At 40.7% G+C, this 23,546-nt stretch overlaps 1 protein-coding gene across 2 annotated transcripts in view; it reads left to right on the top strand.

Annotated features, from left to right (window-relative positions):
- The window catches only part of CADPS (calcium dependent secretion activator), a 445,851-nt gene that overhangs the window by 168,462 nt on the left and 253,843 nt on the right, over positions 1–23,546 (top strand). For both annotated transcript variants that reach the window (XM_058171468.1, XM_058171467.1), the window contains exon 4: positions 14,674–14,754. In XM_058171468.1, coding sequence (XP_058027451.1) covers positions 14,674–14,754 — 81 coding nt within the window. The remainder of the gene's footprint in view (positions 1–14,673; positions 14,755–23,546) is intronic.

The following is a 23,546-nucleotide window of genomic DNA, read 5'->3' as shown; positions in this document are numbered from 1 at the left end:
ATGACACTATCTATAAACCATCTCATCCTCTGCCTTCCCCTTCTCCTTTTGCCTTCAATCTTTCCCAACATCAGGGTCCTTTCCAATGAGCCCTCTCTTCTCCTTAGGTAGAAGCTGAAGCTAAAATATTTGAGCTTCAACTTCAGTATCTGTCCTTCCAAAGAACAGTCAGGGTTGATTTCCTTTAGGATTGACTGATATGATCTCCCTGCAGTCTTCTCCAACACCACAATTAGTTCTTTGGTGCTTGGTTTTCCTTATGGTCCAAATCTCACAGCTATAAATTACTGCTAGGAAAAAAGTATATATGTCTAACTTCTGAATCAACCAAAATAATCACCTATTTTCCCCCCTCTCCTTTAAATCCGTTCTGTCTCTGTTGCTTATATGGTTAGAAGAGATAAGTTGTTTTGAAGACTGGAAAGGGAGATTGTGAATGAAATGAAATCATATGGGACGTTTTCTACCACTAGAGTTTGAGTGATGATTAAGGAAGGAGCCAGTAATGCTTGGGTCAGAAATGATAGTTATGCAGAGATATAACTCAACTCAAGTGATGCCTTCAAGGTGCTTTCCCAGGACCTGCATTCAATGCAGGTCTGAAACCAGTTTCTGAAACTGAGTGGTTGTATTTTTAAAAGTAAAGGTTCCCCCCACATGCGTGCTAGTCGTTTCCAGCTCTAGGGGCAGTGCTCATCTCCGTTTCTAAGCTGAAGAGCCAGCACTGTCCGAGACATCTGTGTGGTCATGTGGCTGGCATGACTAAATGCCAAAGGCATACAGAGCACTGTTACCTTCCCACCAAAGTGGTCCCTATTTTTCTACTTACATTTTTATATGCTTTTGAACTGATAGGTTGGCAGAAGCTGGGACAAGTAATGGGAGCTCACTCTGTTACGTGGCACTAGATGATTTGAACTGCTGAACTGCCGACCTTCTGATCAACAAACTCAACATCTTAGCCACTGAGCTACCGCGTCCCTGGTTGCAGTTTTAGGGAGCCCCCATATCTTATGATCTTCCATCATTGACTCTGAAACTTCACCCAAACTATGTTTTGGAGTCTACTACGACATCCAGCCAAGGAGATACGTTGTGTAGCATAATTTTGAATTACTGGCAAGTTCTGCTGGGGGAAGCATGAAAGTCTCCTGATTTTTATTGAAACCAGAGTTCTTCTAGATCAATCTAAATATTTTAATTTTAAATAGAGCAATACATACAATGCATAGTGCATTGAGAAGAAATGCAAACCACATGCTCCTGTGTTGAGCTTGAGGTAGAAAGATATCTAATATGCAGGATTTAGGTTGCAATATATGATGATGTTTTTCAGTTTTCAAATGTATGAGCCTGGCTGGGATAGCCCTAACCCAAATCCCGATAAAAAGGCTTAAGTCTGGAAGAATAAATCATCTACAACAGGGGTGTCAAACTCAATTTCATTGAGGGCCGCATCAGGGTTGTGTTTGACCTCAGGGGGCTGAGGTGGGGGTGGCTAGCTTGACGTCACTCATGTTGGGGGCGCCTGTGGTGGCCAAACATTCTGCAAGCAAAAACAGCCTCCCGAGCTCCGTTTTTGGCTGTGACGGCCTCCTATAACCCTCTGCCAGTGAAAATGGAGCTTAGGAGGTCCACCCTCAGCCCTCACATTCTTCATTTTTGGCTGCAATGGCCTCCTGCAACCCTCTGCCAGTGAAACAGAGCTCGAGAGGGCCACAGGCAGCCCTTGCGAGCTCCGTTTTCACTGGCAGAGGCACCATGGGCCGTTTCTTCGCTGTTTCCAGGGCAGCTCCACGGGCCAGATCTAAGCACCCCATGGGCTGGATCCGGCCCCCGGGCCTTGAGTTTGACACCCCTGATCTACAACATCAAGCAAGCAGTCTTTCTAACATGTATGAAATGCAATTTTCTTTTCTCTCCATTGGTGTTGCAGTGATGGAGGAGGATCATTTGGATACTATTAAAGGTAGTCCTTAACTTACAACCATTCATTTAGTGACCATTCAAAGTTACGGCAGTGCTGAAATGGTCACAACAGATCATTTTGCACACTTATGACCATTGCAGCTTCCCCATAGTCACATGATCAAAATTTGGACGCTTGGCAATTGGCATTTATTTATGGACCTTGAGGTCCAGGCAGTAGAAGACCATCATGGCTTCAAAATCTAAGGGACTGGTTTGGATAAAACTCAACAGCACTTTTTCGTGCAGCTGTTGATAAAAATAGGATCAGCAACATGATTGCCAATGTCCAATGATGGATATGGCACAAGAAGGAAAAGGAAAATGTATTTATGGCAGTTGCATTGTTCTGGATTACGTGATCATCTTTTGTAACCTTGCCAATTGGCTTTTGACAAGCAAAGTCAATGGGGGGAGCCAGATTCGTTTAACGACCTCATGATTCACTTAACAATAGCAGTGATTCACTTAACAACTATGGCACAAAATGAGGCACCACTCTCCTAACAACTGCCTTGCTTTGCAACAAAAAAAATTGGTCTCAGTTGTGGTTATAAGTTGAGGGCTATCTATACAACCTTCTTGGACCCTCCCCAAATCTATCTTTGTGAGAAATGCCAGAGTGGAATTAGGTGCCTTGTCTCTTTCCCACAAAAGAGGGGAGCAAGCAAAGATGGTCTGGCAGCCAGAGGTCCAAAATGGGTTCATGATCCCATTGAAAGATGTCCCCCGGAAAACAAAGACTGGAAGAGAAAATTACTGACAGCAAAAGTTGGGGTGGGGGGACTTCTTCAGTACTTGACAGCTGGTGGAGAAACTTCGAGCATAACAGGGGTGGGTTTCATCAGGTTCTGACCAGTTTTGGAGAACCGGTAGTGGAAATTCTGAGTAGTCCGGAGTACCAGTAATAAAAATTCTGACTGGCCCTGCCCTCATCTATTCTCTGCCTCCCAAGTCCCAGCTGATCAGAAGGAAATGGGGATTTTGCAGTAACTTTCCACTGCCACGCCCACCAAGCCATCCCCGCCAAGCCATGCCACGCCCACCAAGACACGCCCACAGAACCAGTAGTAAAAAAATTTGAAACCCACCACTGGAGCATAGGGAAAGGAAACCTGGCTCTATTTTATCTCAATTCATCTTCTTATTATTGCAGATACACAATAATAAATATTTGAGTTTTGGGAAGAAACACATGCTGCTTTTTCTCACCACTGCTGTAATTATCTTGCCCACCGCCACGATGTAATAGAATGTGATATAGACCATAATTATCTGTACAGTGTGAGATCCCAAAATAAACACCAGGCAAGTTCTCAGAGAAAGTTTACACTCTTTTAAAACCACCCATGTAAACACTGCGGTTAGGCAATGCTTTTAAGTAGTAATGTCTTAGCAGTCCATTTTGCTAACTATTTGTTTGTACAGGCTAAAATACCAGACAACTTCTGTTTGGTATTTTAGACTAGATCAGCAGAGTCTGCCTTCAGAATATATTAATGTAACTGGTGTATATGTGCATGCATGTATACAATACACACATATCTATAACAAAATTCTCTTTTGAATCAAGCATAAAGGGATGAAAAGGAGAAAAAGAAAATTAACCCCAAAATTAAAAGATACGAGATTAAATATATATATAACTAAAGCTAATATATGCTGATATGCACCAAGAAAAATTCCTTGTGTTTCCAATCACACTTGGCCAATAAAATTCTATTCTATTCTATTCTATTCTATTCTATTCTATTCTATTCTATTCTATTCTATTCTATATTTCTCTTTTGTCTTCGAAGTAATCTTTCATTCTCTCACAGTCACATACTGATGTATATATTGCCTTTTTGTTATTTAAACATTGTTCAATTTCATTTGGCTTTCTGTTTAAACCATAATAATTCAGTTTATTCTTGACCCTATATTTATTTATGTATGATACAGGGACTCTGGGTGGCTTACAATATGCTAAAAAGTAGGGGGGGGGAGTACTACAATACAATTAAAATTAGAAGGATTAAATAGAGAAGCTAAAAATCAAGATGATGAGCAGGCTGGGAGAGGGAAACCTTCTCTACCCATTTATTTTAATTATAAACAAGCCATAACTGCCCTGTTCAGATGTAATATTTAACTATGCTTTATGAGAAGCTCCTACCTCACTGACTTAGTATTCCAGCCTTCCCACCATAGGCATGTCCCTTTCGGCACAAAACCTTCAGGGATAGGATAAGTGAATTTAGTGTAATACAATACATTCTTCTTTTTTCCAAAAACACTCCCTAGGCACTGCTATTTTCATTTATTTGTTTATTTTATTTAAAGAACTGGTCTGTTTGCCTTGCTCACCCGTGATTCAAGGCAGCTCACAAGCCCTAGGCAGCTCTTTTTAATAAAAAGAACAAGATAAAAAGAGAACAAAATCTTTCCACCAGGGACCAGACCAACCATGCTATTGATCCCTGACTCAACTTCCATCCTGGTCCAGTTCTGGAGTTCTGAGCCTTCCAGAAGCCTAAGCATTAGCCCTCGTGGATTCATTAATCTCCTGTGGGAGGTTTTTCCACAGGCCTGGGACAGGTAACAAGAAGGTGCACCTCCAAGATTTCATAAAATCATAGGAAATGACCGAGGCTTCTCCATCTAATCAATCTCTCTCTCTCTTTCTTTCTTTTTCTTTCTTTCTTTCTTTCTTTTTTCTTTCTTTCTTCTTTCTTTCCTTCCTTTCTTTCTTTTCTTTCTTTTTTCCTTCCTTCCTTCCTCCCTCCCTCCAATTTATTGGCAGCCATTTTAACACAGGGTAGTTTTAGGCAGCTTACAATATTTTAAAACGTGAAACTATATAAATATAAAGGGGCCGGGATAACTCAGGCAGTAGAGAAGCCTGTTATTAGAACACAGAGCCTGCAATTACTGCAGGTTCGAGCCCGGCCCAAGGTTGACTCAGCCTTCCACCCTTTATAAGGTAGGTAAAATGAGGACCCAGATTGTTGGGGGGGCAATAAGTTGACTTTGTAAAAAAATATATACAAATAGAATGAGACTATTGCCTTATACATTGTAAGCTGCCCTGAGTCTTCGGAGAAGGGCGGGGTATAAATGTAAACAAAAACAAAACAAAAAACAAAATAAAATACTATGAAAGTATAAAAATAGAAAATACAAAAGCTAAAAGATGGATATGGGGGGAGTAGGATGAGCAGGGGAGGTGGGATCTGATATTAACTCACCCTCAACAAGAAACCCCTCCTTTGGAGCACCAAAAGAGCTGGCAGAGCCAGGTCTTTAAGCTCTTACGGAAGGTCAGGAGGGGCAGAGCAGACCTCATGGGGTGGGGGGGGGCGCAAGATGTTCCAAACGGCAGGCACAATGAATCTTCTCCTGGATCCCACCAGCTGGAATACCCTGGGTGTTGGAGTCGGCAGCATGCCTCCTCTGCCAGCACAGGTGGAATGGGCCAATCCCAGTGGGTTGGGCAGATATTTCTGGGATCCTTTAAATACCAGGGGACTTTAGAAGTGATAACCAGCCCTTTGAATTGTAGCTGGGATGCAATGGGGAGTCAATGCAGTTCAGCCAAAGTGGTGTAACATGGATCTGGATATACAGTACCACTGCATTCCAGATCAGTTGCAGCTAGCTTCCTGATGGTCTGGAATAAACACATTGTCAACGCTGAAGCTGGCCTGACTGATAAGTAAATGTATGCCTAAACTATACGGTATATTTGAACACAGTTATTTTCCTAAAGAAATTCTCCATTATGTCTCTTGTCATTCTTTAATGGGTACCCAAATAGCACAAATGTTTTTTTTGCACTCCAATCTTTTTCCCATTCATTTATTCACAACACATATTAGTAAAATTTCCTCAAGATTGCATTTATTCAGAACATTTTTTTTTCAGAACTGGGAAGTGGATCTGCCATTATCCTAATTCACTGAAATATAACTTGCCACTACACAGTATCATCCATCTATGGATTTTTAAATTCAAACATAAACATCTAGATGACATCAAAGGTAGACAGTCAGTCAGTCAGACAGACAGACAGACAGACATCCCTTTTAATTTATAATTAAATATATGCATTCACTTCCATGCAAATATCTTTCATTATTCTGGGCTTTGATTATGTAAATATTATATTATATAAAATGCTCACAGTAAGCTGGAGCTGAGTGTTGATTAAATCTGTGGAGATAAATAAACAGATAAAATAGCATGATTGCATGTATTCTATTGTGTTTTCTCTCTTACTCTCACAAATGCACAAGATATCTATTTTTCCTTTCTTTCATTTCATTCATGGTGTTTACCATCTCACAATCTTCCATATGTCCAGATTATCATCATGATATTGACTTCTATCTATTGACTTCTACAGCCCAACATGACATAGAATCATAGAACTGGAAAGGTCATTAGAGGTCATCTGTTCCAACCCGCTGTTCAGTACCTATTCCATGAGAGCCTCCCTGTCTAATGACCCTCCAGGCTCTGTCTGAAGACCTTTAGCAAAAGATAAACCCACCACATCCAAGGCAGGTTCTACTGTCAGGAAATTTCTCTTGTGATGTCTTGCTTGAACCTGGACCAACAGAGAACACTTCTTTATTTTATTTATTTATTTTGTCACAACATCATACAAAAAGATTATATAGTATATACACATATAAACATATATAGGAAGAAGAAAAGAAAAACAATAGGACAGGAACGGTAGGCACGTTTGTGCGCTTATGCATATATGGTCCTCTTAGGAATGGGGTGAGGTCAATAGTAGAAAGTTTTTGGTTAAAGCTTTTAGGATTATGGGAAGAGACCACAGAGTCAGGTAAAGTATTCCAAGCACTGATGATTCTGTTGCAGAAGTCATATTTTCTGCAATCTAGATTAAAGCGGTTTACATTAAGTTTAAATCTATTGGTTGCCCTTGTATTATTGCAATTAAAGCTGAAGTAGTCTTTGACAGGAAGGACATTACAATAGATGATTCTTCTCTATGAAAACCCTTCAGATATTTGGAGATTGCTACATCTCCTCTCAGTCATTTTTTTTTAAGTAGGTAGGCTAAAAATATACAATCCTTCAGTTGTTCTTCAATAGGGTACCTAGACAGTTCACTACCTTGGTAATTCTCTTCTGCACCTGCTTCAGTTTATCATTGTCTTTTTTTAAAAAAAACTTCTTGTACACAATATTCCAAATGAGCAGAATCGAGTGGAACGATGACTTCCTGCAATCTGGACTCTGTGCTATGGTTAATGCATCCCAAGATAGCTTTTGCATTCTTAGCAGCTGCATCACACTGCTTAGCTCATAGTTCACAAGGACACCCAGATCCCTTCCGTGGATTCTGCTGCCAAGCTAGGCCTCCCCCATCCTGTTCTTGTGTCTTACATTTTTTTTCCAATCCTTGCATTTCTCCCCATCAAATCCCATCCTATTCACTTCCACCCACTGCTCAAGCCTATCTAGATCTTTTCAAACCTCCTCCCTTTTATTTAAAGTATTAACCTCTCCTCCCAGCTTTGTGACATGCAGAAACATTTGAAGTGTTCCCTCAACTGACTTAGCCAAGTCATTTTTAAAAAGCTGAATAGTCCAGAGCATAGGATGCAGTCCATCAAAATTTCCACATAATCTTTCTTTTAACAGGATAAATGCTTTCTAGGTAGCACTGTGGCACCTCTAGCATTCTTTTTTAAAGGCAAAGGAACGAAGTTCAAAAGTAATGTTAGTGTCAGGCCTGGAAGCCATCTTTTGCATTGGGCCTTCAGGCCTGCCACATTTACTGCTGTGGGAAACTGGGAGGGGGTTTGTGTGGAACAGGGGTGCTATATAGTCATAATAACTTTCCTTTCTCAGAGAGTCAAGGACATCTTGCCCTACACCTGGAAGGGTGTGGCTGGGAGGCATTTCCAGTTGGGATGGTGCTTTGATTGGACCATGTGATGGACATGTGGGTGCAGGGGAAGGGACTTGGACTTTCCTTTGGGAGGGGAAAACCTGGAAGCTTTCAGATTCGGGTATTCCCAGATGTGCCAATATGACATCTCTAATAAAATGGAACTTTAAGGAACTTCAAGCCTCAGAGTTTTCTTTCGATGGGGGTGTTACTTGTTAGTGACAAGTTAGTATTACTTCACAGAAAGAGTAGTCGAAGCTTGGAACCAACTTTCAGCAGAGGTAAGGAGTCAATCGTCAGCAACTGAGTTTAAACATGCTTGGAGTGAACACATGAGTATCATTCGACAAAAATGAAAAACGAAAAAAAAACCAAAATAATTAATAAAATAATTAATTAATTAAAAAGAAAAGAAAAACTCAAAGGGCAGACTTGATGGACCATTAGGTCCTTTTTCTGCAGTCAGTTTTCTATGTTTCTACATCAGAATATTACGAGTCAGTTTTAGCATGTTTTGGCTAGTATGCCACAAGTACAACCAAAGCCCAGTGTTGCCCCAAGCCTACTCTAACAGGTTGCGACACTAACCTCAGGAAGGAAGAGTCACAGCCAGGGTAACAGTCAGATAAGGGATATCTCAGCCCACAGGCAGGATTGGGGATGGAGAAAGCATCACAGAAAAAGCTCTCCCTAATTCTCCTGGAGATAAAGGCAATGGAGGAAGAAAATGGTTTCAGATTTGGAAGACTCTGCTACTGTAATCTTACAATAAGGATACTATCATTACCCATGGTTGGGTTTTATATCTGGACTACCTTGAAGGGCTGACATTTACTCATGCTATTCTACACACGGGAGGATCTCTATTGGAGAGATCTTCTTGCAAATTCCTGTACCTTTGTCTGCATCCCACCAACTAATAGGTACATGCAGCATACTGGCACATGCTCAGGATGCTTGTAAAGCAACTAATATTTATTTATTCACAATGTTCACAAAAGGTCACTTGCTAACAAAGTGCTCTGCTATCTCAGAAAGACATGCTTTAAAAATGTAATATTAGAATACCAAGCATTCAATCAGACAATACATTTGCACTTAACGTAGCCTGCATTATTGAACACTAACGGCTAGTTGTACAAGACTGTTGAAATAATATGACAGGTGAAATTAGACTCAAGCCTTAAAGATCAACTTTTAGAAGTGGGGGGGGGAGTATGGCTCCATATAATGGAGCAGCTAACTACTGTAATTTTAGACCCTGAACTTCAATGTTTGAACAAGAGATGGGAAGTCATTTTGGACAATCACATGTATTACAAATTGTCCTTGACTTATGACAACAATTAAGCCCCACATTGTTGTTGTTAAGTGAGCTTTGCCTCATTTTATGACCTTTCTTACCTCCTTTGTTAAGTGAGTCACTGCAGTTGATAAATTAGTAACACGGTTGTTAAGTCAACTGGCTTCCCCATTGATTTTGCTGATTGAAAGGTTGCAAAAGATGATCACATGACCTGGGGACACAACAACGGTCATAAGTATGAACTAGTTGTCAAACATCTGCATTTTGATCACATGATCATGGGACTGCTACCAAGGTCATAAGTGTGAAAAATGGTTATAAGTCACTTTTATCAGTGCCATTGTAACTTTGAATGGTCACTAAATGAACTGTTGTAAGTCGAGGACTACCTGTATTTTGGTAGAAAGTATTGTAATACTGTAATCATATTTTGTGCTAAAAAAAGAATGATACATTTTTCCCCCAAAATCATCTGGTATACTGTTAGCCCTGATGCTAACATGTTTTTAAAAATTGGAAAGATGCAGTAATAGGCTCTTACTAGCTTTTGGTGTTTCTGTGTGATGCACATATGAGCCTCTTTGCAGGTGGTCCTTGGCTTATAACTTCAACTGGGACCAGAATTTTCATCCTAAGCAAGGCAGTTGTTAAGTGAGTCGTACCTAATTTACAAATCTTTTTTGTCACAGTTGTTAAGTGGATCATTGCAGCTTTTAAGTGAATCATATGGCTGTTAAGTGAATCCAGCTTCTTCCATTGACTTTGCTTGTCAGAAATCAGCCAAGAAGATTGCAAACGGTGATCACATGATTTCCCCCCACCCCCAGGAATGGTGATCACATGACTCTGGGAAACCGCAACCATCATGATGCATACATGCCAGTAGCCAAATTCCCAAATTTTGATTACGTGACTATAGGGAATGCTGTAATGGTCATAAGAGAGAGGAACCGCCGTAAGCCACTTTTTTCAGTGCCTTTGTAACTTTGAATGGTTGCTAATGAATGGTTTCAAGTAACGAAGTACCTGTACTGATCTCCATTCACATCCATTCATTCACATCTCATTTTTGTGTGGTCAGTTTGGCTATATATAATCTATATATATAAAAGCCAAATCCACTCACTCATCACGAAATCTCCAGAACCGTAAAGCCTGCAAACTTAAATTTTGGCACATATGTTCCTCTTGGCTTCTAAGTGCTCACTAAGAAAGGTTTTTTGAAATGAACATCAGACCATTAGTATTTCATATACAGTATATTCATACAGCTGAAGACGTTGCTGTTTCGAAGAGCAGGACTAGCTTGAACGTAGTTTTAAATTGGGGGTTTTAAAGCAGGGGTTTAAATGAGTTTTAAATTTGTATTTAAAAGTTTTAAGGCATCAACTGAATTTAATTGTCTATTCTTTTTGCTGTTTTATATGTATTATATGTTTTCTGTTGTTTTATTGGCTGTGAACCGCCCTGAGTCCTTCGGGAGATGGGCGGTATACAAATATAATAAATAATAATAATAATAATATACAGTATATTCACATGCTCTGATGCTAAAGAGTTAGATGTTCTATTCCCACTCCCCACCTGAAAAGTTCCAACTGCCACTTGGCTTACCTTCCGTTGCCTCAGGTCAAACTGGCAGACGTCCCACTCCTTCACTCAGGGAAGGTCTGGGGCTCCTTTTGGTACTAAACATTGCTATCTCACCAAAAATGTCTACACCTTCCACCTATGGAACTGCTTCCGGACTCAAGGCGGCAGGAGAGATATTCCCTTATGAGTTTCAACCACCGACCACCACTGAGCCAATGGATTTTGAACTGAATTCCTCCTGCATAGTGTCTCAGCCCCAAGTCACTTCTTAAACTGCCCTCCTCAGTTCAGGTGAATCTGTTCCTTCTACTGTTAACACCAGTTAAAGGGAAAAAACTGTCTTTCTGCTGTGCAGAAGTACAGCGGATGCTTCCAAATGATGTCTTTTGGAGCCAGAGAGGTGAAGGAAGGAAATTTTATGTCAACATTCAAAGGGCAGGGGCAGGTCTACCACAGGATAGGGAGCATCATGGCGGGGCTTCAGCAACAGCCTTCATTTTTCCAGATATACTTTGTTAGTGATGATGACAATGAGAGTCTGTCAAGACCATAGGGATGCTACAATGGTCATAAGTGTGAAAAATGGTCATAAGTAGCGAAGCACGGATAACCAGCTAGTGTCATATAATTGAACTTATGAAGAGAAGGGAGAGGAATTAATCAGATGGCAAGAAAAAGTATAGAAAGAGCAAAGGGAGGAAATAGCTGGGGAGTGAAGCCTTTTGCTAGGAAAAGAAAAGGCCTGTAAGCAGTCAGACTCTATCTCTATCTCTATCTATCCCCCCTGCCCCGCTAATAAACCAAGTTGGAGATAAGCCAGTTCATAAAGAATAAACCACTTATGCACTCTCATATGCGCCTATCTACTGGTCATCTCGATTTCGAAAGTGAAGCATGGAGCTGTGCCTTTAATTTTGCATTTGCAAGCCAAAAAAATTCAGACTTGTCCTAAGAGTATTTTCAGTTATGGTTTGTTTGTTTGTTTGTTTTTTGTAAGAGCAAGATGTACACAGATCCCAAAAAAATCCAGATGTCGCAGTACATCTATTCTTATTGAGTAAAGGTCTTTGTGAACTTTGCAAACTCAACTGGTTTTTTGTGTTTTTTTTTTGCCTGGCGAAGAAAAATAAAGGCCTAAATGACAATGGCCTTCATTTCTGACAGATAAAAAGACTTCAATAGCTTGCCCTCATGTGTTTTAGAGGAACAAAATCTTGGCAAGGTGTCAGTTAGGAGGTAACCTGATTTATATCTTTCAATAGAGTCTGATTAATATGATTAATGTGATTCCATTCAATATTCAATACCATCATTCCAGACATTCTTCTAACTAAGCTAAACCAGCTACAGGTACCGGAACAGACTTGTAAGTGGATCACAAGCTTCCTAACAAACAGGAAGCAGCAGGTGAAGCTAAGCAAGATCACATCAAATACCTGTACAATTAGCACAGGGGCCCCCCAAGGCTGTGTGCTCTCCCCACTTCTCTTCTCTCTGTATACCAATGACTGCATCTCCAATGATCCATCTGTTAAGCTACTGAAGTTCGCAGATGACACAACAGTGATTGGTCTCATTCGAGACAATGATGAATCCGCATATAGACAAGAGGTCGAACGACTAGCCTTGTGGTGCAACCAAAACAATCTGGAACTGAACACACTCAAAACCGTAGAAATGGTGGTAGACTTTAGGAGAAACCCTTCCATACTTCCACCTCTCACAATACTTGACAACACAGTATCAACAGTAGAAACCTTCAAATTTCTGGGTTCTATCATATCGCAAGATCTCAAATGGACAGCTAACATCAAAAACATCATTAAAAAAGGACAACAAAGAATGTTCTTTCTGCCAACTCAGTAAGCTCAAACTGCCCAAGGAGCTGCTGATCCAATTCTACAGAGGAATTATTGAGTCTGTCATTTGCACCTCTATAACTGTCTGGTTCGGTTCTGCAACCCAACAAGAAAACACAGACTTCAGAGGATAATTAGAACTGCAGAAAAAATAATTGCTACCAACCTGCCTTCCATTGAGGACCTGTATACTGCACGAATCAAGAAGAGGGCCGTGAAAATATTTGCAGATCCCTCGCATCCTGGACATAAACTGTTTCAACTCCTACCCTCCAAAGCAGCTATAGAGCACTGCACACCAGAACAACTAGACACAAGAACAGTTTTTTCCCGAAGGCCATCACTCTGCTAAACAAATAATTCCCTCAACACTGTCAGACTATTTACTGAATCTGCACTACTATTAATCGTTTCATAGTTCCCATCACCAATCTCTTTCCACTTATGACTGTATGACTATAACTTGTTGCTGGCAATCCTTATGATTTATATTGATATATTGACCATCAATTGTGTTGTAAATGTTGTACCTTGATGAACGTATCTTTTCTTTTATGTACACTGAGAGCATATGCACCAAGACAAATTCCTTGTGTGTCCAATCACACTTGGCCAATAAAATTCTATTCTATTCTATTCTATTCTATTCTATTCTACTCTATTCTATTACAGATGTGTTTTTTTCTGGTAGTGGTGCATCCATGTTAACTAGAATGGTTATAATTCCTGGACATGATTTAGCATGGTTTATATGTAGTTTAGATTGAGCAGATGTTAGGCCTCCATGTAGATGCTTGTCAAGAGTTCGATAGAATAGAATATAATTTTTATTGGCCAAGTGTGATTGGACACACAAGGAATTTGTCTTGGTGCATATGCTCTCAGTGTACATAAAAGAAAAGATACGTTCATACAAGGTACAACATTTACAACACAATTGATGGTCAATATATCAATATAAATCATAAGGATTGCCAGCAACAAAGTTACAGTCATACAGTCATAAGTGGAAAGAGATTGGTGATGGGTACGAGAAGATTAATAGTAGTGCAGATTCAGTAAATAGTTTGACAGTGTTGATGGAATTATTTGTTTAGCAGAGTGATGGCCTTCGGGAAAAAACTGTTCTTGTGCCTAGTTGTTCTGGTGTGCAGTGCTCTATAGCGTCGTTTTGAGGGTAGTAGCTGAAACAGTTTATGTCCAAGATTCGAGGGGTCTGTAAATATTTTCACGGCCCTCTTCTTGATTCGTGCAGTATACAGGTCCTCAATGGAAGGCAGGTTGGTAGCCATTGTTTTTTCTGCAGTTCTAATTATCCTCTGAAGTCTGTGTTTTTCTTGTTGGGTTGCAGAACCGAACCAGACAGTTATAGAGGTGCAAATGACAGACTCAATAATTCCTCTGTAGAACTGGATCAGCAGCTCCTTGGGCAGTTTGAGCTTACTGAGTTGGCGCAGAAAGAACATTCTTTGTTGTCCTTTTTTAATGATGTTTTTGATGTTAGCTGTCCATTTTAGATCTTGTGATATGATAGAACCTAGAAATTTGAAGGTTTCTACTGTTGATACTGTGTTGTCTAGTATTGTGAGAGGTGGAAGTATGGAAGGGTTTCTCCTAAAGTCTACCACCATTTCTATGACTATATATAGTCATAGGTGTAACACTCTCCTATGAGCAAAACCAAGGAGGTGTCATAGATTGGAGTTTGGGAAAGAAGAGTTTTAGAATAGTAGACACCATTAAATGTCCCTTTTCAGATGTTAAGTATTTAAAAAAAGAACGTATAGGTGCTATTTTAAAGTTATACCAAAATAATACAGATCTTCCTCAACTTACAACTATAATTGAGTCATAACTTGTGTCACCTATTAAGCGGATCATCCCATTTTTACAACCTTTTTTGCAGTGGTCATTAAGTGACCACTTAAATACGATAAAAGCAGAGGAGGTTAAAATATTGATTCTTCGTTGGCGACATTTTTGTTCCTTTACTGTTGCTGAATCACTGCTAATGATTTTGTTCTCCTTTTGTGCAGCTGGACAATCCTGACGAGCAAGCAGCCCAAATTAGACGAGAGCTTGACGGTCGTCTCCAAATGGCAGACCAGATTGCCAAGGTAAGAAACGGGGTGTAAGGGAGGGCTGCTGGCTGGGTTTGAGTCCCCCCCCCTTTTTTTTCTTTTTAATGGCTCAGCAGTGGCAGTGTTTATCAAAAGCTGTCTGCATATTTGTTTGTTGACACTTTCTGCCAGAGAAGTACACATTCTGGAATGAGATCCTTCAGAGATTCAAATGGCATCCACCCTGATGATGTTCCAGATGTTATAAAGATCTGGCTGTTCTCCCAGGTTCTGGGGCAGAGCGAAGGTTGAGCCCCTGAGGGATAGATATTTTTTAGGTTATATGCTGGTTTTTTGTAGTTGCTCACAATTTCTTTTTCATCTTCTATAATTTTGAAAAGGATTAAAGTTGTAAGCTTCCTTAAATTATTGAAAATTGGATGGCCTATAAATTGTGTGTATGTATAAATAAATAAATGCGGAGACATTTAAGGGACTAGACATTTAAAGGCAAATAAGTTTGAAAATCATATTTCAATAACACAGCCAGCAAAGTACCAGTAGTCCTCGACATACAACTGTAATAGAGTTTGATCATTACAGCCATAAATTGTAACAGTGGCAAAGTGAGTCAGCCATGTGACCAAACCAATTTTTGGTTGGCCTTTTGGTGAGGGAGGGTCAAACTTCAAACAGTCGCTAAGTGACTGGTTGTAAGTCAAGGACTATCTGTACAGTGGATTAGGCATTGACTTAGACTTGAGAAGATCCAGAATTCTCTCAGTCATCTCACAGGATTCTGGTCAGGGGCCCATTCCAAATCCCGTTGCTACCGGTTTGCTTGTGCATGTGTAGTGTTTCTGCACATGCACAGAAGCGTCCAGGCAGGTGGGCAGAGCCTCCTGCTGCTGCCGCTACCAGTTCTCTGATGTAAACTGGTAGCAACCCACCACTGGTTCTGGTCCAGGGATAAAAATTAAGTGTTGTGCCTCGCTCGCTCCCTCCGCCACAGCCGGGCCCCTCTTATCTCCTGCCGGACGCTGATAGTACAGAAGAATGTCCTGGCATGCCTCCAGCCCCCAGCCCTGGCACCATGCCCTGACAAACCGAGCAAACAAACCTCCCCCCGATAGCATGTGCGCCTGAAGCCAGCCACGAGCTGGGATTACCGGCAGCTGGGGATGAAACAATGCAATGGATAGATCCATGCTTCTGGAGAATGGAGAGGCGACGTCAGCAAAAGGAAGGGAGGGGCAGGCCTGGATAAGTGCTGAGTCATGGAGCCACACCCCATGGCCTATATAAAGGATCTGCTTTCTGGCATTCTTTGAGTCAGGCAAAATCTAATTTGGATTGCTGAAGTCACATCCTGGTCTCCTGCCTGCCCTGAGAACTCTGACAGAACTTTGGCAAAGCTGCAGAGGCTTTGCAGCCACGCTTGATATGGACTTCCCCGACCCGGCCGTCAGAGGAGGAGTGGGACACGACAGATTGTTTGATTCAGTTGCTTCTTTCTTGGCTGGTTTGTGTGAGAGAAGGAAACCATTGGAATGGAATGGAAACCATATTTGGGTATGGCATAGATGTGACCATTTCTGAAACTGTTTTCTCCTGTAGTTTGGACTTAGAGGTCTCAGATCTTGCTTTAAGTGGTAAGGTAAAGGTAAAGTGAAGTCCTGTGAATTTTGCCTCACTAGTCATTGACAACTATAGGAGGCAGTGCTTATTTCTGTTTCAAGGAACCAGCGCTATTCAAAGACATTTTCATGGTCATTTGACCAGCATGATGTCATGGAGCACTATTATCTTCCCACTGAAGTGGTACCTATTTATCTACTCAAATTTGCATGCTTTCAAACTGCTAGGTTGGCAGGAGCTGGGGCAAGGACAGGAGCTAACCCTGTCATGTGACACTTGGGTCTTGAACCTGGGCTGCCGGCTTTCCAGCTGTCAGCTGCCTATCTTCGCTTTCTTTGAAGCTCGCTAGCAACTACCATAACTAGGGGGAAGAGGGCATTTGGGAAGGGAAGAGTGCTGAAGGTTCTGGGAAAATTGGAAAGCATGCACACTAACAGGAACCAGAGGTGCCAAATCGAGCCATCTTCCTGCCTTCAAGGACGCCGGCCCTAGGAAAGGATTTACCATTGCACCTGAGGCACATGGTTCCCAAAACATCAGAACAGGACCTGATTGGACTACTCTCATTGGGAGGAGAGTTTTGGACATTTGGGATTGCTTTCATTATAGGATTTTCATACGGTTTTTCTTCAGAACTTGCCTCACTCATGCTGCACTCAGCATCTCTGGTAAAAGTATATTTTCACTAACATCTATGGTATTAAGGGTCATTGTTTCCTACAGAGCAGGCTGTGGCCAGTCTGACACCAGCTTTAAATGGTGCTTGTTGAGAATTATGAGAGTTACAGTAGAAAACATAGAGCTATCCCCCACACAAGGACTAAAGAAAGCCTGGGAAGATGGCAGGTAGGGAGGGAGCTTATAGTAGTTCTTGAATCTAGTCAGTGGTGGAATTCAATTTTTTTTTACTACCGGTTCTATGTGCATGGCTTGGTGGGTGTGGTGTGGCTGGTGGGCGTGGCTTGGTGGGCATGGCAGGGAAAGGATACTGCAAAATCTCCATTCCCACCCCACTCTTGGGGAAAGGATATTGCAAAATCTCCATTCCCACCCCACTCTGGGGCCAGCCAGAATTTGCCAGTTCTCCAAACTACTCAAAATTTCCGCTACCGGTTCTCCAGAACCTGTCAGAACCTGCTGAATAGAACCCCTGGATCTAGTTGAACTAAGGAGGGACAAGGAAGAAAATAAGAAGAAGAAATAGGAAAAAATAGGTGAGCCTGATTACATCAAGCATGGTGAGGTATTAATCTAGGAGATTAGATTGTGTACTGTTAATTGTGAACATCAAAATAGCTGACGTTTCAGATGTAGAAGTTGCCAGGCATTCAGGTCCTTCAGTTGTTCCTATGTATCTTAACTGATACTGTATTGTCTTGACACACAGATCCTTTACTGTACATGACAGCCCATGTGGTTGTATCAATTACCAGTTCTGTTCATTTTCAAGTAGCACAGATATACAGTGTCCAACCAAACTAAGCCATCACTCTCTGAAGGAGAGGGGATAACAACTTCAATGTTTATGTATCCTATTTTGCCATGGGGTCTTTTGTGGGGGAGGGGATCTTTGAATAGACTGTTTGTTGGGGAAACATTTATTTTAGCAAAACACTCCCAAGATATCCAAGTGAATCTTTGTATTATGAATAAAATCATAATACATTATTTAGCAACAGCATTTGGAGAAACAGCCTTTCCCTTCTTTTCTTTTGACCCTGCATTGTGTGTTTCAAAAACATTGTCACAATAGGTACCTCAGAAGAGATCAAAATAGATGTAAAAATTAACTGAGCACAGCCCATACATTTATTTTTATTTCACACATTCGCTTGTATTTGACGCCTTTTTGAACATTTTGAACACAACACAAGGTGTCCATGATTTACAACTGTAATTGAGCCTGACAATTAAGGTTGTAACTTGTGACAGTCATAAAGCGAATCATCCCATGATTGACCAAAATGATTTTATGACCTTTTTTCTAGCAGTTGTAAAACAAATGTTGTTAAGCAAACTCATTGTTCATTATGAACTGGTTTTTTGCCAAAAAACTGGGAGTAGATGCCGGTTCGCAGCAAAAATAGCATAAATTGTGGTCATATGATGATCACAAGGATGGCCTTAAGTGCAAGACGGTTGCTGAGCAACCAAAATGCAGTCACATGACACAGGAGGCCTGGCCCCTGGAACTTCAGAACCTTATTGTAAATATCTTTGGGGGAGTCCATCTTAACTTCAAATGGTCACTAACTGAATGGTCATCAGTTAAGACTACCTGTCTGGAGTGATACTTAAGGATTTGATAAGAGTATGACAGTCCACTATTCAAGTCCACGTCCCTGGGAATTCATGGTCACAATTTCACAGCCACGGAAAACTGTGGTGATGCTGAAATTTGAGGTAGAAATGCTACATACTGTATGCTATTATGAGTCCAAGAAAGAAATCTGGAATAGAACTTTAACCAAATAATAAAGTGAATTAAAATTACTATCTTCTGCCACAATTTTATGTGTTTAAGTTTACATTTTGCCATGATTTAAAAATAATATTAATAAATCACTGGAAAAAAATATGCTCTCTTCTGAGTATATTCCAGCTTTCCAATGCCTTTCATAAAAAACAGTGCCCAGAACTGGATGCATTATTCTGGGTGCAATCTGACCAATGCAGAAGAAAGAATGACAACTGCTTTTGATCTCTGCATCCCTCAAGGAATGTCAAGCAGCATGCCTCGTTTTGCCCCTCAATAAGGACAACTTGATGAGGAATGTTGATGTGGTGGTGTAAATTATTGCACACATTTATAATAAGTCTTTCAAGAATAACAGAGTTGGAAGGGACCTTGGAGGTCTTCTAGCCCAACCCCTTGCACAAGCAGAAGACCCTATACCTTTCTGGACAAATAGTTGCCCAATCTCTTTTTAAAAACCTCCAGTGTTGGAACTTCTGGAGGCAAGTCATTCCACTGACTAGTTGTTCCTGACAAAAAATTCCTTGATAGGAAATTTCTCCTTCGTTCTAGGTTGGTTCTTTCCTTGATTATTTTCCATCTGTTTTTTCTTGTCCTGTCTTCAGGTGCTTTGGAGAATAGGTTGAAGCCCTCTTCTTTGTGGCAGCCCCTCAAATATTGGAACACTGCTATCAGGTCGCCCCTAGTCTTCCTTTTCATTAAATCAGATATGCCCAATTTCTGCAACTGTTCTTCATATATTTTAGCCTCCAGTCCCCTAATCATCTTTGTTGCTCTTCCCTGTGCTCCTTCTAGAGTTTCTGCATTTTTTTAAATATTGTGATAACCAAAACTGGATGCCATATTCCAAATGTGGTCTTACTAAGGCTTACTAAAGTGGTACTAGAACTACTTTACGTGATCTTGATTCTATCCCTCTGTTAATGCAGCCTAGGACTCTTTTGGCTTTTTTTGGCAGCTGCAATCAATGTATTCTTTTTAGCAGTAATAAGGTGCCGTCCAAGTAATGTACCAAAAGAAAGACCTTTAAATTAGATTACTTCTTGACAATAAGAGTTCACATAGTCAAGCTTGGTATTACTTGGACAAGAAGACCCCAACAGGTTGTAAAATATGCAAATTATATGATTCAATAAGTAGACACATTATGTCTGGCTGGCAAAAGGCCAGAAGAACACTGACAGTAGCAAAAAAAAAGAGAGTGTTTCTGTATATGTCGCTGGCATTAAATGCCCAATCAACCAGGATCTGGAACTTACTTATAAGAAGAAGTAAGAAACTTTGTATCTAAGAATAAATAAATATTTTCTCCCATGAGCTTAAATTTTCTTGTCTTGCACATTATGCAGGAGATCATGAATTTATATCAATCATTAAAAGTGTTGCAGGCTTGCACTGATCCACATTTTCTAAATAACCTTTTAATGAGGAATCTGTTCTGCAGCCTTCCTGTCACAACTTAACTATTTCTCAAAGTGCCCCAGCAGAGACATTTGGGCTATGTACTGCCCATTCATTACAACAAAATTTTGCTTAGAGGAAACATTTAATTTTCTGGCCCTGGGCACATTTCCATAAGTTAAAGACTGATTAGTAGAAAGAGGATTTTATGCCTCGTGTTGAAAACTAGACAGGATGTAAAATGAGACATAACCGAGCAAAGTGCTATTGAGTGAGAGGTGAGTAGAATTACTGGAGGGATTGATTTCAGTTAAAGATTCTTAAACTCTTGAGCTAAGAGATTGGCCTCAGACATAGATGCTCAAAAGCCCTTTTTTAAAATGCAGGTAGTCCTTGACCTACAACCATTCATTTAGGACCATTCAAAGTTACAACAGCACTGAAAAAAGTGACTTATGACCATTTTTCACACTTAGCATTCCTATGGCCATGTGATCAAAATTCAGATGCTTTGCAATTGGGTCATATTTATGATATCTGGAGTGTCTCGGGGTTATGTGATCTCCTTTTGTGACCTTTGGACAAGCAATGGGGAAGCCAGATTCACTAGCTTAACAAGGGCAGCGATTCACTTAACAACTGTGGCAAGAAAGGATGTAAAATGGGACAAAAAATATTTAACAACTATCTCGGATCAGCTAGAGAAATTTTGGGCTCAATCATGGTTCTAAGTCAAGGACTACTTGTAGTCTGTCTTGAGCAGGACCAGTCATATTTTTTCTCTCAAGGTCTATCGTTCAAGATGGGAGACAATGAAAGGAGTTATGCCTGCAGCAAAAGTGGGGTGCAGCACACATAATTCCCCAAGAATAACCTTTTTAAATACTGTTTCTCAAGCAGCTGATTATGGGAAAGAGGACAGATAATGCTAATCAAAGAGCCAAACTGATTACTTGGTGGAAGAGTTGGTCAGGCCTTAGATCTGGTTTAATGTCACACCTGTCTCGACTTGAACCTTAGACAAGAATGATCCATGAGTCCATTTTATGAGAAAGGTATACTTTACTAAAGGTCAAGTGAAGTACAATAAGGCAAAGCCAGATCTAAGGTTCGCGCACCAAATTCCCAAGCATAATTCCCCCCTTCCAGGATCCTCCCTGCCATTGTCCTCGATTGTCCAATCATATTCAAACTAGATGTTGTTGGAATGGTCAGCCTACGTATGTGGCTACCTTCCTTTGCAGACAGTTGTCCTTTGTAGATTTGTGTCTGCGGCCAGCACAGGCAGCAGCAGAGTCTTCCTCCTATCTCCCATTCAATTTTCCTCCCCCCTTAGCTCACGGCAGACTGGCACTAAAGCAAAATACTAAGACAAGTGCAAGGTGGCAGTTCTGACATTGTCTTTATAGGATCCTTTGGTGTTTTATAGCTCTTCATGAATATTATTGTACCAAAAAAAGGCTTTTATTGCACAGTTGGAATAAAAGACTAAATGAGGTAAAGAAACTCTGCAGTTCCCTGGTGCAGCATCGTATTCAGTGCAGCTTTGTGTGATGGCCAGGATTTCAGCCTCACATGCTGTGGTCCTTTGCTCTTCTTGCTTGTTTTCTTTCTAGGCAGGATTTGACTACTTCGATCCTCGTGCTCATCATCTTGTAATACTCAGGTCAAATCTGCTGGCTTAAGGGCAGATTCAATATCAAGAACTGTCTTCTTTCTGCAGTGACTTAAATATTCAAACTCTCCCCTGGAACAATGTGAAACTAAGCTGAATTCTTCTGTGCCTTAAAAAGCAAAAGCTTCTCCTCTCCATCTTCTCCATGTACCTGGTGGGCATTAGAAGAGCTTTCATATTCAAGAGCCAATCATCTTCTTTTCATGATCCCATAATCTCTTGCGGGGTGGAGTCTGGGCAACTGAATGGAGCTGAGTGCTTACTGGCCAGATGCCTTTCCTGTCGCCAATGCGAAGCTTCATTCAGCAGATATATTCTCATTGTGCCCAGAGAGAGAAATATCTGCCTCTATCTAGGATCAAACTCACAGCCTCCTGATTGTGAGGCAAGAACTCCATCTCTAGGCCACTGCACCACTCCATATGCAAGAGACAATATGAGAGATACTTTCATACAAGGGGGAATCCGATGCAAACTTACATGCAAGAGCTCCTTTAGGCATACATCAGAGATCAGGTCAGATCCCACAGCTCTTCTGGCTTATTCTTTAGTTTCTCAACCTTGGCAGCTTGAAGCTGTGTTGACTTCTTGAGGTAAATTTTGGGAATTGAAGTTCCCACATCTTCAAGTAAATGGCTAAAGCTTTTGTTTTCATTGATCACTCAGAAACTTTATGTGACCAGTTTCATCATTCTTGGGTAACATCAGACATGAATGGTGGAATTGATAGATATTATACCATGGGGGTCAGACCTTCTTCTTAGAATTGAACCAGGGGTGAAATCTAAAAATTTTCCCTATCAGTTCTGTGGGCGTGGCTTAATTGGTGAGCATGGCTTGGTGGTCAGGTGACCAGGTGGGCATGGCCAATAACAATAAATAATAAAAATAATAAACAAAGTACACTAAACAATAAGAGGTATCAAAAGCCAACTTTCACACTTTACACACACACAACACTCAATGTTGTGTCACACACAATGTAAAAGCAGCTGCGCTTCACCCAAAATGGCCCCTGCAACAAGCAGGAACCTCACACACCCACAAAAAGCTCAGAAACCAGCTTTCACACTTTGCACACACACAACACAACTGACTCACTCACACACACAAAATGCCACATTATGAGATTTTGTATGTTTGTGTAGTTAGAGTGAAACACTACAGAAATACACCAAATCTCAGAAAGTCGCACAAATATTTTATTTTATTATTTTATTTTATTTATATTTTTAGATAAAAGCAACTAAATTTAAAACTTTCTTAACTTTAAATTGCTGTCTAAAAATAAAATAAAACTCCTTAAAAAAGCCCAATTAACTATTTTTTTAAAGCTTCTCCCCACATTACTTACCCAATAGAAGGGACAAGGCAGGCAGATTGAGTTGCTCACCGATGAGATGGATTGCAGGCAGGCAGATTGAGTTGCTAGCTGATGCAATTGAATGCAGCAGCTGAAGCAAGGCCGGAATAGTGAGCGAGCCCAAAAGAAGCAGCAAGCTGCCAAGTAACCAAGTGGGGACCCGGTGATTGGGTGGGCATGGGGGGAGGGGGCAGGGATTTTTACTACCGGTTCTCCGAACTACTCACCACCATCACAGAGCTTTATCACAACAGATTAAAACCTTCATCACAACAAATTATTACTGTTCTTTGTGC

The sequence above is a fragment of the Ahaetulla prasina genome, chromosome 2 (assembly GCF_028640845.1).
Source record: "Ahaetulla prasina isolate Xishuangbanna chromosome 2, ASM2864084v1, whole genome shotgun sequence".
In the NCBI taxonomy this organism is placed as follows: Eukaryota; Metazoa; Chordata; class Lepidosauria; order Squamata; family Colubridae; genus Ahaetulla; species Ahaetulla prasina.
Note: the sequence above shows the minus strand (reverse complement) of the source record. Positions and strands in the feature narration are given on the sequence as shown.